We start from the raw sequence: 16334 nt of genomic DNA on the forward strand, positions 1-16334 counted from the left end.
GCCTGTCCAACTCACGCGATTTTTTTCGGTGACTTGCCGGCACCCGTCATGGTCGCAGCAGGTCGCCGAAAATTTTCAATACAGGTGCACAACCTTTTATCCGAAAGCCTTGGGACCAGACACTTTTCGTAATTCGGAATTTTTTGGCTTTCGGAATGGAAGGTTTTTAGCGTAGATTTTAACGGCTGGCTCAGTGGTAGAGTGCTCAGCTCATATCCGCAAGGTCGCGAGTTTGCGCCTCGATCCCGGCAGTTACTCGATCGCGAGTTTGAGTCTTCAATGTAGTTTTTTCTTGCAGAATAGGAGAGAATAGGGAGGGTTAGGCTGGGATCATTCTCTGCGAGATGATCTTAGTGCGGGAGACAAGTGTAGGAGAGGTGTACTGACTGTGGGCAGAACTTTGGAAGTGATTGCCCACCATTCTCAAAAGCCGCTGTGTCTCCCTTTCCCTCCAACTCCAGAGGAATCCGCTCCCCGATGGGCTGCTACGGCGACAAGTGGCAGTTCGCCCACAGCCCGAGCTGCGCCACCCCAAGAACAAGATGTACCTTGCACACCATCAGCTTCTGCCCCTACGGGGAGCGTGTTCCTCTGGAGTTGGAGCGGGGCTGGGCTGGAGTTGCTGATCTGGGATCTCCGTGCTTGCAGTAGGCCTGGGGGTCGGTGTCCCGATGAGGGGGCGCAGCTCGGGCTGTGGGCGAACTGCTACTTGTCGCCGTAGCGGCCCATCGGGGAGCGGCTTCTGGTGGTCCTGACGTCTCTCAGCTCCTGTCCAGGGGGGTGGCCGGAGACGTCAGGACCAATAGGAACCCAGCTCCCCGATGGGCCGCTACAGCGACAAGTGGCAGTTCGCCCACAGCCCGAGCTGCGCCCCCTCATCCGCAACCCAGGTTCCTCTGGAGTTGGAGCGGGGCTGGGCTAGAGTTGCTGCTGGCTGTGAGTCTCAGGGATCTCCGTGCTTGCAGTCGGTGTCCCGTTGGTCCTGATGTCTCCGGCCACGCACCTGGACAGGAGCTGAGACTGGGAACTGTACCGCCCTTGCCCCCTCCCTCTGCAACTGCAAACAACCCCACTCTCCTGCTCTCCTGCAAGGGCGGTACAGTTCCCAGTCTCAGCTCCTGTACAGGGGAGTGGCCGGAGACGTCACAGCCCGAGCTGCGCCCCCTCATCCGCAACCCCAAGAACAAGACGTACCTTGCACACCATCAGCTTCTGTCCCTACGGGGAGCGTGTTCCTCTGGAGTTGGAACGGGGCTGGGTTGCTGCTGGCTGTGGGTCTCTGGGATCTCCGTGCTTGCAGTGGGCCTGGGGGTCGGTGTCCCGTTGGTCCTGACTTCTCCGGTGACTGGCACTGACCTGCTGGCATCGCCGACGTGAAGACAGTGCAAAGCCCCCGCGCCGGTGCAATGGGCGGGGAGCTGGAAAGGGGAGGGAAGGGGTCACACACATGGCCGGGAGGCAGAGGGGTGTAGGTGGGGTGAAACTGAAGGGAGCGACAATCTGCTGCTGCCTGCCCGCTGAGTTAAAATGTTCCCACGCAAGACTCACGATACACTGTGTATCGTGCTACCGTGGGAACTTTTTAACTCAGCGGGCAGGCAGCAGCAGATTGTCAATTATTAACCCTCCCGCACAATATACCCTCACCTTCTCTTTTATGAATGGGGATTTAGTTCCCCTTTCTTCGAGGACCGACCGGAGGTTCCGCTGTCACCTCTGCGGGCCGCCCTCGGTGAACGTCTTCAAGGACCTTTCTTCAAGGACCGAAAAAATGTCCGCTATTCGGAGCTTTTCGTTATTTGGAATTTCGGATAAAAGGTTGTGGACCTGTATGTTGAAAATCCAGCGCCGACCAGAAAAAGCTACGACTCCTTGGGTGACTACTCACGACCATACAGGCGTGAGTAGTCGCTCGTACAGAATTTTCTCTCACCTCTCACGTGTTCCTTACCCTAGCATTTGGTAGGCAACAGGTCACATGGGCCTGTTAGTAATCCTAGCAGAACTGATTTGGCTCAGCCATGAACTTACTGAGCAGCATAGCAGGTATGAAGGGACATGTGGTTGTCTGCTATTTCATAAATCTATTTGTCTGTACCCTGACATTGAATTTTAACCAGATTCCAACATGCTTGTATACACCAAAGCCATGTCATCTCCGCACCTTGCTACCATACACCATTGCCAGCAGTCATACAGCTCGTTTAGAGCTGATATTTCTTTGAATATCTGCTTGATATTTATTGCTGAAAATAACAGTTGATCACACTCCCAAAGGATTCTTCCTCCCAGTGGTAACTCCCTTACTGTTATGAGCTTTATCGTTTGGAAAGAAAGCACAGAATGGGTTTGATTAACTGGAGGCATTTCCTACATCGGTATACGTGAGTTCTGTGTTAGAGGAATTACAGGCTACATCCCTTCATTCTAATTAAAAGCAAGAATTGAACCCCAAGGAATTTAGTTTTAAACATAATTAACATTAACTCAGTCTAATGTAGCACGTACACTTTTACCTTCTCAGAATGAGCAAACTCAAGACCAAGTTGTTCTATGAAGAACCACTATGCTATTAACAATAGAACTATCAGCACATGGACACTAAATGCACAATACAGGAAGCGTTGCAAATTAAATTAGAACATAGAACAGTTTAGTTTATTATTATTTTCACGTTTACCAAGGTACAGCCATCGAGTCAGTTCTCACACACTGCATCACAGTATGGTACTCTCGCTGCACCGCAGAGAACAGGAAAGCTCTCCAACGCGTCATTAAGACTGCTGAGAGGATCACTGGCACCCAGCTCCCCAGACTGGAGGTCATCTACCGGACCCGCTGCATCCGGAGGGTCAAGGGCATCATTAGAGACAGCACACACCCTGGACACTGCCTCTTCACCCCCCTGCCCTCAGGAAGACGATACAGGACACTGAGCTCCCGCACGACAAAACTAAAAAACAGCTTCTACCATAGAGCTGTGACACTACTGAACTCTATCCCCCTCCCACACTGATTTCCCCCCCCCCTCTCTCCCACACACCCACATACTCCTATATGTTTATAGTCTAATTTTTTAATAGTTCTTTTTTAAACGTATTTTTATACTCATATTCCTGTGCAGCTGGAGGACTGCTCCAACAAAATTTCGTTGTCTTGTACAATGACAATAAAGATTATTATTATTATTATTATTACAGTGAAAAGCTTCTTTGTTGAATGCTATCCAGTCAGTGAAAAAACGGTACATGATTACATGCAAGCTGTCCTTAGTGTGCAGATACAGGATAAAGCATGTAACATTTAGTACAAGCTTAAGTCCAATTACAGATAGTCTGAGGATCTACATTGAGGTAGATGATGGGTCAGGGCCACTCTCTAGTTGCTGATAGGATGATAACAGCTGGGAAGAAACTGTCCCTGAATCTGGAGGTATGTGTTTTCACATTTCCGTAGCTCTTGCCTGATGGGAGAAGAGCGTGACTGGGGTGAGACTCGTCCTTGATTATGTTAGTGGCTTTGCAAAAGCAGCGTGAAGTATATAACACAGGAATAGGGCCCTCAGCCCACAATGTCTGTGTCGAACATGATGTCAGTAGAAACTAATCTCATCCACTTGCACGTGATCTGATTCCATTCATTCCCTGCACATCCAAGGGCCCATCAAAACTCACTTAAATGCCACTTCCTTATCTGGCTCCACCACCACTCCCGGCAACGGGTTCCAGGCGCTCACCACCCTTGGCGTACAAAAAAATACCTACCCCCACACATCTCCTTTAAGCTTAACCTTTACTTTCTGATATTTCAACCCGAGGGACAAAGGTTCTGACTTTTAATTCTCATAATTTTATACACTTCAATCCTTCAATCCCTTCAATCTCCAGCACTCGAGAGAAACCAATACAAGTGTGTCTAACCTTGCCCCAAATACTGCCCCAAATCCAGGCATCATTCTGGTAAACCTCCTCTGCATTCCATCCCTGTTTTTATGTTCTAGTCATCTCAAAATAAATGCCAGCATTGCCTTTGCCTCTCTTGCTACCAACTCGACTTGCAAATTAATGGTAAGGAAGGCAAATGCACTGCTAGCATTTATTTCGAGGGGACTTGAATAGAAAAACAGAGATGTAATGAGACAAGACTTTGGCATTAGAATATTTAAAGTAGTGACATATTAAAAATTTGCCCAAATCTGTACGCTGGCACCAGAGATTGCCACCCAGTCCCTGCAATAGGTTCAGACTGAAAACAACGGAGTTTTTTTAAATCATAAAAATCACACCAAATATTGGTAGTTATGATAAATGAATTTAATCCACGAAATAGAATTTTTTTTAAACTGCAGCTGCTGGAAAACTGAAAAGTAGAAAACGCTGGAAAGACTCTGCAGATCAGGCAGCACCAGTGGAATGAAAAATAGTGAAGAGTCTCAGACCTGAAGTGTTATTCAGCAGGTCTGGAATCATCCCATTTTTTTTCTATACATTCCTCTCCCATAGTCTGTAGTGCTGAATTCCAACCTGTTTCTCCTTTTGAAGGGTCTCAGACCTGAAACATTAACTGCTTCCCCTTCCACAGATGCTAGCCAGTTCAGGTACTGCAAAGTAAGCTTAAAAACGGAGTCAAGACACTACATTGCCATAGGCACAAGCACTGTGAGGCACAGATACAATGAAAATCTTGCTTGCAGCAGCATCACAGCACCTATATTCAATAGAGATATAGCACCACCTAGCTTTTATGTCTAAATTGCAACCTTCAAAGTTCAAGTTTATTCATGAAATTCGGATTGTCCTGAAAATTTAGTGGCAAAAGGTTTGGTCTGTTAACTTTGCAAGCTCTTGATTCCCAAGCCCAAGTTCTTAGTTGGAGGAGGAGCCATCTTGGTGAACGGCTGCTAGCCAGCAGCCGTCCGTTTTAAATCCGTTTTTTTTATAGTTTTTACTGAGTCCTGTTTTTTGTTTGTAGGGGATATGGTCTTTTTAATGTGGGGGGTAGGTGTAAACCTAATTTCTAGGTCCCTACCTGGTCGGTGTGGCAGCTTCTTCTCCGGGCTGCCCGTCGATCCGTCCTCGTGGCCTACCTGAGGGCTTGGAGCGCCGTTTCCTGGCGGGAACCGCCCAGCACCTCGGCCTCGGCGGCGGCACGGCATTGGAGCGCTGGTGCGGAGCGGAGCGGGCGATGCCTTGCCTGGGTCGCCGCGCTGGAGCGACGCGCTGGAGCTCTGGCGAGCTGGACCGCCGAGAGCAACAACTCCGGGCTGCGGGCTGCGGAGAGGCGGCGCCGACTTTGTCATCTGGAGCCTGGGAGCTCCAAACCGGCGCGGCCTTGTCGGCTTCGGCAGCCGCGGGCTCCAACCAGAAAGCGGCCGTTCCAAGTGGCCCAGCCGCCGAAAGGACTCTCCCGACGCCGGGGCAAGACCACCTGGTGAGAACGGCCAGGGACATCGGGCCTCCGTAGAGGCAATTGCGGTGGCCTCAATAGGCCTGACTTTGGGGTGAACATGGGGTGGGGACTGGACATTGTGCCTTCCCCCACAGTGCTATCCACTGTGGGGGGATGATTTTTTTTGTCTAACTGTAGTCTTGTAAGTCTGTGTCCAAGATGGCTGCCGTGAAGGGAGAGTGGACGCTGGCGCGAATTGGTTGCCGCTGCTCTCTCTTCACACTGTGTTTTTGATTTTCTGTTTTTGGATTGAATTCTGTTTTTAATTTGTGTCTCTGTGATGTCTTTATTATTTGTTATATTCCGATTATATGTTATTCCGATTAAATGTCTATTATTGTTATGTCTGTATTCTTTCTTTATGTGCTGCACGGAGAGGACGCTGGCGCTGTTTGTTCGCCGCTTCTCCGTTTGCTATTGTCTGTTACTACTGTAAAGCGACTTTGAGTCTTAGAAAAGCGCTATAAAAATAAAATTTATTATTATTATTATTATTAGTTAAGTGAGTTTCCTTGTTAAACACAATGATCCAAGTCGAATATCCTTTGGGCTAATTTAAATCCTCTCTTCTGTATCCAAATTGTCTTTTTTTTTTGACAGGCCTTTATGTAGTTTGAATAATTCCATGATTTATGCACTAGCTGTTAGAAATCCAAATATAGTGGAACTATTACATTCTATTTCTCTATTTCACTTACTTCTGCAAACCTTTCATTTAAGCTTGCTTAAGATATGATTGTTGCTTCTGAAATTCATTTTGAAATCCTTTACAATAATTTTGCAATATAGATCTTTTCTCATTGTAACTTTTGCTGTTCTTCTACCATAATTGAGTTAATTGGTCTCCTGTTCCCTTGTTATGTCCTTTTAAATGGAGGAACAATTTTAGTTGTTCACAATCTACTGCTTCGTTTTTTTTTGTGAAGTATGTAACAGTGTCTCTGGGAACTTTTTCCAACTTCAATGAGGACAAATGCAAGTTGTTAAAATACCAGCGAAGTTGCATTCACAATGTATATAGAAGGCAGGGGGGAAGAAAGAAAACCAAACTGATATTTAAATGCCAAAAAAAGGTGTATTTTTGATTTGATGAGTAATGTGTGTCTGTATAATATTCTGGTGTTATACACACATTAGAGGAGATAATCTCTGCAATCATGTTAATCTATAAAAGAGAGGAAAGGGGCCATTAGGCTAATTGTAAAATGTTAACCGTGTATGGTGAAAACTAATTTTGCCATGTAGTTACAATGAAGATGCATGATTACATTGATTTTAATAAGGAGTTACAGGTACAGAAGAACAAACGGGCAAATGCTTGGTTTCTTTCATGTGATAATTCAAGGGCTGATAAGATTGGGATTCAGTTTTAAAATGTGAATATGAATAAAATAATGATGTGATGTGATGTGAAAGATGCTACTTTGACCTAAGTTGTGTCATTCTATTTCTATACAGCGCTGGGTAACGAATCGGCAAATGCGCTTTGAAGGTGGATTTCAAGGTCGATGCAACAAATTGGTGGACGGTTGTTACTCATTCTGGCAGGCTGGACTCCTGCCACTTCTGCACCGAGCGCTACATGCAGCGGGTGCGTACTGAACCATCAGTTATTACGCATATATATTACGTTCTGATAAGTCTGCTTACATTTATTGCCTGAAGAAGGGTCTTGACCCGAAACGTCACCCATTCCTTCTCTCCAGAGATGCTGCCTGTCCCGATGAGTTACTCCAGCATTTTGTGTCTACCCCACTTGTATTGTAGTTAAGTTTCAAATCAACTAATAGAATTGTGGATAATTATCAGTTTTTACAAATCAAGAAAGATAACATTTATTGTATATATGAAGCAGGCTTCGTGTAAATTATTAGTTCCGTGTTTAATCTTTGGCAATTTAATATGGTATACTGCCATCTAGAAAAAATGTAATCCAATTACTTGAGTTTAAGCACAGGCTTTGTCCACATAGTTAAATTCAAATTTGGATCAAAGTTTCATGTTGATTGAAAGTAGAATTGTCAAATGAGGAGACCCATTACTTTTCTAAATTGACCATTTTTTAGTTTCTACAAGTAGATAGTAAAACTTGCAGTTTTAAGACATTTCCTGGATGGATTTGGGGGAAGAATGTATGTGGAAAGAAAATGAATGGCAATCCATGGATGCAGTGCTGTTGAGGATAATCAAAGGAATGCTTTTAAAGAACTGCATGGGTGTCAGGAAGTAACTGCCTGCAACATTGGTGGACTAAAGATTAATGGATGGATATGGCAATACCACAGAACTTTAAAAATATATAAAATGAACAATTCGAGATACCGGGAAACCAGACCTAAGGATGAATAATTAATGAGGATAAAGGTCATGGTTGAACTTGATTTTGATGCAGAATGTAGGCATTAATTGTTTGGATTGCCAGAGATTCATGGAAGGTAATGGGGCCTTTTCACGGGGCGAGTTGACGCAAGATGTCACCAGAGTGAAGAGGTCGTGGTCCAGCACGAGTCTCGCACGATATAACGGGTGTAGATAAAGAGTTCCCACGGTACTCGGCATTTCTGTTATTTGTGCGAGTGACTTGTCCGTTTCCCGAGCTTTCGCGTTAAATCTTGAATGAACATCGTGAACTACACGTGACACAAATGATGTAACTTTTTTTTTCACACACTATATATCCTCCCTTGGTTGAATTGGCTCATTTGGAGACATATTTTACTGTGTATGTGGGAGACACAGATGGACTGAGCACAGTACCTCGGTCTTACTGTGTGGGAGAGGGGGAGAAAGAGACGTACACTCACAGAGGCAGAGTCTCTCAGCCTGTGTAAGAGGGAGGGAGAGAGAGAGAGAGGCACACACAAGGTGGATGTGAAATCTCACCTGCCTGTTTCAGTGACAGACACCCGCCGCCAGTAAATGAAGGCACCCCCATCTGTCTCCCCCTCCTCTCCCTCGACTCCCCCACCTTTCCCTCCCAACTCCAGTCCCGTCCCGACCCCCTGGGAAACTGAATAGAGCAACAATATAGATATAGAAACTGAAACAATATAGAAACTGAATAGCGCAACATGGCAAAAACATCTCTGACACGCTTTACCCCCTTTCTTTGAGATTTTCTGGGAGCCATCTCTGCAAGTGTTCCTGTTAAAAAGATTATCCAACAATGACAATTAGGTGGGACGTCCTCGAAGGACACATGTTCCCTTGTCGATATTTTTACTCACCTTCTGTCCCCTCTGTCCAGCTTCCGGGTTTACCGTTCGCAGGAGTTCCCACGCGCTATATCTCTAAAATCTGAAGTTAGGTAATGTCTAAAGGAACTGCAGACGCTGGTTAATGCTGGTTAATATGCACAGAAGGACACAAAATGTTGGTGTAACTCAGCAGGTAAGTCAGATCTGGGAAGAAAAACATAAAAAGCTGGAGTAAGTCAGCGGGTCAGGCAGCATCTCTGGAGAAAAAGAATAGGTGACGATTCGAATCGGAGCCCTTCTTCAGACAGCCTAATCGGAATTGAGTCTGAAGATGTGTCTCGTCCCGAAACATCAGCTTTTTTTCTCCAGAGATGCTGCTTGACTCGCTGAGTTACTCCAGCTTTTTGTGTCTGTCTTCGGTTTAAACCAGCATGTGCAGTTCACTCATTACACGGGTCTCTGTACAACATTGATTGGTAGCGTTCCGGACCCCTGGACCCGAGGACTCCGACCTGTATCTCTCAAAGAAGTACATGTGAAAAATTTCTCACGGACCATAAAAATGCGTAACCTTTCAGTAAAGTCCCTTTTAAAGTCCCTTTTAAAGATTATAGTTATTTTCTTGAATCTCATTAACATAACTCATGAATAAGTTGATGTCCATATGCGGATGCAAATCTTTATTTTTATTTATTTTTTAAATTCAATCCCACAGAAGATAATTTTTACTCACCTTCTGTCCCCTCTGTCCAGCTTCCGGGTTCACCGTTCGCAGGAGTTCCCACGGTACCCGCAAGAGTTATTACGGATATCGCACTGGCCACTACGTTCATATAATGTTGCAATACTCAACCACAAGTGTACAAGTCAATCTTGGAGAAATTCAAACTTTCTTGAATTTTCTCCCGAGTGACCAAGTTACACGATTACCTGCCGTTAGCGCTACGGTGGTCCACGGTGGTCCACGAATGCCGTACTGTTATCGCACGAGGTTCCCACGATGTTAAACTCCGGTTAACTCTTGCGTCAAGTCGCCCCGTGAAAAGGCCGCTTAAATAGAAGTTAAATGGATCAAGAGTCAAGAGAGCTTAATTATTTTATGTATCAGTGATGGAACAATGAAATTCTTGCTTGCTGTCACTTTATAGGCCCATTTATGCAATAACACCCACATAAATATACAATAATAAACAACAAAATACGTGAATAATCAGTAAAATTTGGTAATCAGACCGCAATAGTGCAAAACCTAAGTATGTAGTGTACCAAAACAAAGTGTATTGTAAATCATTATTGCTGACGTGGTTAGTGTTGTGCTATATAGGGTGATTTCACGAAAGGTCACTGGATCATAGATCCTCACCCACGTGACCGCAAAATTTAACTGGGGTACAAACGTCACTTCCAGTACATGTTATTGATGCTAGAAACGCGGACTTTCAAACCTGTTAAAAACCGCGAAAACGGCTCGTTTTTTAGCTGTAAATTACTGTGCCAGTCGGGGGGACCGCGAGGCACAGCTATCTTACTTTAGAGTCCAGAAGATAAAGAAAAACGAAGGTAAAGACAAGAGAGCGCTGAAGGGAAAATAACAGCGGAAGTTGTTGGCCGTGCAGATATAAAGATCGAAAATATCGGGAATTATCGCGTTTGCTCACTGCATTTCATCAAAACATCAATAATGCCTTAGTTTTGATGAAATGCAGTGAGCAAACGCGATAATTCCCGATATTTTCGATCTTTATATCTGCACAGCCAACAACTTCTGTTATTTTCCCTTCAGCTCCTTCTTGTCTTTACCTTCGTTTTTCTTTATCTTCTGGACTCTAAAGTAAGATAGCTGTGCCTCGCGGTCACCCCGACTGGCACAGTAATTTACAGCTCAAAAACGGGCTGTTTTCGCGGTTTTTAACAGGTTTGAAAGTCCGCGTTTTCAGCATCAATAACATGTACTGGAAGTGACGTTTGTACCCCAGTTAAATTTTGCGGTCACGTGGGTGATGATCTATGATCCAGTGACCTTTCGTGAGATCACCCTATTCAAGAGTGTGCTGGGAAGAAGCTGTTCTTGAACCTGGAGGTCATGGTTCGTGTATTGTCTTCCCGATGAAGTGAGATGGGAGCGTGGCTGGGGTGGTGTGGGTCCCTGATGCTATTGGATGCCTTTTTAAGGTAATGCTCCTGTAGATTCCTTTGTTGGGGAAGTCAACACCATTGATGGGCTGGGAAGTTTCTACCACTTTCTGCAACCTATTTTGTTTCTGGGCATTCACGCTGCCGAACCAGGCCTTGATGCAGCCAGTCAGAATGCATTCTTCTCTGCACCTGTAGAAGTCCAATAGAGTATTTGATGACGTACCAAATCTCCTTTTAAGGAAGAAGAGACATTGATGAAGTTTGTTTGTGAGTGCGTCAATGTGCTGTGTCCAGGACAGATCTGCAAACCCAGGAACCTGAAGCTGTTCACTCTCTCCAATACCATCCCATTGATGAAGACAGGTTAATGGATCCTCAGCTTTCCCTTCCCAAAGTCAACAATCAGCTCCTTGGTATTGCTAACATTGAATAATATCAGAACAATCATCTTGCTCTCAATCAGATTGTCAATCTCCCTCCTATACTCTGACTCATCGTTACCTATTATTCATCCAACAATGGTGGTGCCATTGGCAAATGTAAAGATGGCATTGGAGCTGTGGAAGGCTACAACTCATGAGTACAGAGAGAATAGAGCCGGGGACTGAGCACACAGCCATGAGGTGCTCCTGTGTTGATTAAGGAGTATGTATTGTTGCCAATTTATACTGATTGTGCTTTGCTGATGAGGAAGTTAAGGATCCATTTGCATGGGGACGAGCAGACACTTCTGGAGTCTGATGCTCAGTTAGGAGGGAATGATGGAGTTGAATGCTGAGCAGTAATCAATGAATAACAGCCTGACTGACTTGTTTTAATTGTTCAAGTGGTCCACTGCAGAATGGAGAGCCTGCCAGATTGCATCTCCTGGTGATCTGTTGTGGTGGTAGGTGAATTGTAGTGGGTCCAAGTTCTTACTAAGGATGGAGTTGATATTAGATTAGATTAGATTAGATTAGATAGCCTTTATTGTCATTCAGACCGAAGTCTGAACGAAATTGAAGCAGTCATACATACAATACAATACAATAAAAAACAACAATAAACACATATTAACATCCACCACAGTGAGTCCACCCAACATCTCCTCACTGTGATGGAGGCAAAAGTCTTAGGTCTCCAGTCTCTTCCCTCCTCTTCTCCCTCTGCGCTGAGGCGATATGCATCGTAAGCAACTTCTTAAAGCACTTCATCACCACGAATGTCAAAACCATCGGTCAGTAGTCATTGAGACATGACGTCCTGCTCTTCTTGGGTGCCGATAATATGGATGTCCTTATAAACTAAACAGATAACTAAAAAGACAATACGGGGAGAAAAGATGAGGTACGAAGGTAAGCTAGCCAAGAATATAAAGGAGGATAGTAAAAGCTTCTTTAGGTATGTGGAGGAAAAAATGAGTTAAGACCAAAGTTGGACCCTTGAAGACCGAAAAAGGTGAATTTATTATGGGGAAAAAGAAAATGGCAGATGAGTTGAACAGGTACTTTGGATCAGTCTTCACTAAGGAGGACACAAACAATCTTCCTGATATAATAGTGGCCAGAGGATCTGGGGTGACGGAGGAACTGAAGGAAATCCACATTAGGCAGGAAATGGTGTTGGCTAGACTGATGGGACTGAAGGCTGATAAATCCCCAGGGCCTGATGGTCTTCATCCCAGGATACTTAAGGAAGTAACTCTAGAAATCGTGGATGCATTGGTGATCATTTCCCAATGTTCTATAGACTCGGGACCAGTTTCTGTTAATTGGAGGGTAGCTAATGTTATCCCACTTTTCAAGAAAGGCGGGAGAGAGAAAACAAGGAATTATAGACCAGTTAGCCTGACATCGGTGGTGGGGAAGATGCTGTAGTCAATTATAAAAGATGAAATAGCAGCACATTTGGATAGCAGTAACAGGATCGGTCCGTGTCAGCATGGATTTACGAAGGGGAAATCATGCTTGACTAATCTTCTGGAATTTGTTGAGGTTATAACTAGGAAAATGGACAAGGGAGAGCCAGTGGATGCAGTGTACCTGGACTTTCAGAAAGCATTTGATGAGGTCCCACATAGGAGATTAGTGGGCAAAATTAGGGCACATGGTATTGGGGGTAGAGTGCTGATATGGATAGAAAATTGGTTGGCAGACAGGAAACAAAGAGTAAGGATTAACGAGTCCCTTTAAGAATGGCAGGCAGTGGGGTACCGCAAGGCTCGGTGCTGGGAGCGCAGCTATTTACAATATACATTCAATATACATAATTTGGATGAAGGGATTCAAAGTAACATTAGCAAATTTGCAGATGATACAAACATAGAAACATAGAAATTAGGTGCTGGGTGGCAGTGTAAACTGAGGAGGATGTTATGAGAATGCAGGGTGACATGGACAGGTTGGGGGAGTGGGCAGGTGCATGGCAGATGGTTTAATGTGGATAAATGTGAGGTTATCCACTTTGGTATCAAAAACAGGAAGACAGACTACTATCTAAATGGCTTCAAGTGGGAAAAGGGGAAGTACAATGGGATCTGGGGGGTCCTTGTTCATCAGTCTATGAAAGTATGATGAACGGTGTTGGGACCGTTGTAAACCTTGTAAACCTATGCTACACTACCTCAATAGCAAGAATGTCCTTCCTCAAATTAGGGGACCAAAACTGCAGAAGGACCTCTTGCTCATATACCCGACTTCTTGTTTTAAAGGCCAACATGCCATTCGCTTTCTTCACTGCATGTTGGCCTTTAAAACAAGAAGTCGAGTATATGAGCAAAGAGGTCCTTCAGCAGTTATAGGGCCCGAGCGAGATCACACCTGGAGTACTGTGTGCAGTTTTGGTCCTCTAATTTGAGGAAGGACATTCTTGCTATTGAGGGAGTGCAGCATAGGTTTACAAGGTTAATTCCCGGGATGGCGGGACTGTCATATGCTGAGAGAATAGAGCTGCTGGGCTTGTACACTCTGGTGTTTAGAAGGATGAGAGGTGATCTTATTGAAACATATGATTGATAAGGGTTTGGACACGCTGGAGGCAGGAAACATGTTCCCGATGTTGGGGAGTTCAGAACCAGGGGCCACAGTTTAAGAATAAGGGGTAAGCCATTAAGAACGGAGACGAGGAAACACTTTTTCTCACAGAGAGTTGTGAGTCTGTGGAATTATCTGCCTCAGAGGGTGGTGGAGGCCGGTTCTCTGGATACTTTCAAGAGAGAGCTAGATAGGGGTCTTAAAGATAGCGGAGTCAGGGGATATGGGGAGAAGGCAGGAATGGGGTACTGATTGGGGATGATTAGCCATGATCACATTGAATGTGATTCGAAGGGCCGAATGGCCTACTCCTGCACCTATTGTCTATTGTCTATAAAGAAGACGAGGATCTCAGACTGCAGACGGGGATCTCAGACTGCAGTACTGAGGTTGAATATGTCCACAACATTTTGAGCCAAATTGACTCTGCGGTTTTAAGAGCAGAGCCAGAGGGGCCAGAAGCTTTCCGAGGATTTGTCATCATGAAGCATCTTCTGACATCGGCCTTTGTGACTGAGATTACAGTTACAGTACAGTCAATTGCAGATTAAGCCTTGTTTCCATTATTTCCCCACAAGGCGGCACTTAGTTTGGTTTAGAGATACAGCGCAGAAACAGGTCCTTTGGCCCACCAAGTCCACGTTGACCACCGATACCCATACACTAAGGATAATTTATAATTTTCACCAAAGCCAATTGACGTAGAAGCCTGTACGTCTTTGGAGTGTGGGAGGAAACAAGAGCACCCTGGGAAAATCCACATGGTCATGGGGAGAACGTACAAACTGTACAGACAGCACCCATAGTCAGGATCGAACTTGGGTCTCTGGTGCTGTAAGGCAGCAACTCCACCGCTGCACCACCGTGCTGCCCTGATGGTGCCTTATGGGAAGTAATGGCATGCAATCTGTGTCACAGCTGTCGAACGTCCATTTGATCCTCCAGTTTAGACTGAAATTGTCTTTGCTTCCTCAATGGCCTTCTCAAGGTCATGCCTGGATTACTTTTATGCCCCTATATTACCAGTCTCAAGATCTGATCCTCTGTAAATTGCAAATCTCATGCTTCTCATTCAAGTTCACATTATGGAACAATAAGATGGTGTTAGTCGGTGCATACTCCTCAACACATTTTTTTTCGAATTCAGTAGCAACTGGGACATATTCGATCGTACTATTGTCGAGTCCTTTATCATCACATAATCTAGTGACGTGAGGCAGTCACAAACTCACTCCCGTTCCTCCCCACACTGGCTTCGTACAATCCTTCCCATTAAACCTGCGCTCTTCAGTTAGGCAACATATGTGGAAAGAAATGGAAAAGTGGACTGAAATCGGAAAAGGGCTTGGACCCAAAACATCATCTGTCCATTTCCCTCCACGGAAGATGCCTGACTGACTGATTTCCTCCAGCACTTAGTTTTTTGTAACAAATTGCTTCCTCTCTGTTCCTCCAACACTTTGCGCTAATTCTATTCTGCTGTAATGTTTTTGTAGGAAAGGATACTCTCAGTATGACACACTGGATGTTTCATCAAGAAGCACTTCAAGAGTACATCCTACTCTGTTGCCAGAATTCCACTGGAGGATTGTTGGATAAACCTGGCAAGTGAGTGGTAATTTCATACATGAAAATTCAACATTATGGGGGCTACAGTTCATCCTTCCTGGTTTCTGACTAGAAAGAAAATAATAAAATGGGGAATGCGCTCAAAAGGAGTAATACTAATAGAGGCAGAAAATTTGACCTGTGAGTGGAGTCAAAAATGTATAAGGTACCTAAACGTATTTGCAGAAACTTGAAAATGATGAAGGAAGAGCTGTTTAGACTTTTGTGCTATTCAGTGCTGTGTTAGTGTTGTGTATTTTTGAACTTAGGTCTTTTATTTTCTGGAAAAAAGAAAGACATAAGCTTGGGTTTATTATTGTCGCATATGGACTGTATGAAGCAATTGACAATAGACAATAGGTGCAGGAGCAGGCCATTTGGCCCTTCGAGCCGGCACCGCCATTCATTGTGATCATGGCTGAACATCCCTAATCAGTACCCATTCATGCCTTCTTCCCGTATCCCCTGACTCCGCTATCTTTAAGAGGAGTTTAAATGTTTGAATATCGATATTAACTAAGTGGATACTGGTCTAACACACCGTTTTAGATTGACTGTGTGTTGTGATGGCTTACATAATAGTTAAATCTTTTATTTCAATGGTGAATTGATGAAGCCAGATCACTTCATTTTAGAATATTGCTGCAGTCAGGAAAATCACTTCAATCATTTCAATCTGAAGAAGGGTTTCGGCCCGAAACGTCGCCTATTTCCTTCGCTCCATAGATGCTGCTGCACCCGCTGAGTTTCCCCAGCAATTTTGTGTGCCACTTCAATCATTTGTTAGTTTTGGCTCACAAAGTACAGTAACATCTCAAGAACTGTTCATTGATGATTACTACATCAGATCTAGCAATTTGCTGTAATGGTAAAATTAAACTCTTTATTTTTAGGTAGTTATTCTTTCCTGTCATAGCAAATCACTGCTGGCAGT

At 44.5% G+C, this 16334-nt stretch overlaps 1 protein-coding gene across 1 annotated transcript in view; it reads left to right on the plus strand.

Annotated features, from left to right (window-relative positions):
* Positions 1–16334, plus strand: part of LOC116977305 (protein farnesyltransferase subunit beta-like) — a 43184-nt gene that overhangs the window by 19451 nt on the left and 7399 nt on the right. Inside the window, exons 7-8 of the mRNA XM_033027801.1 lie at positions 6907–7039; positions 15289–15400. Of these exons, the coding sequence (XP_032883692.1) occupies positions 6907–7039; positions 15289–15400 (245 nt within the window). The remainder of the gene's footprint in view (positions 1–6906; positions 7040–15288; positions 15401–16334) is intronic.

This window comes from Amblyraja radiata, chromosome 9 (genome assembly GCF_010909765.2).
Source record: "Amblyraja radiata isolate CabotCenter1 chromosome 9, sAmbRad1.1.pri, whole genome shotgun sequence".
In the NCBI taxonomy this organism is placed as follows: Eukaryota; Metazoa; Chordata; class Chondrichthyes; order Rajiformes; family Rajidae; genus Amblyraja; species Amblyraja radiata.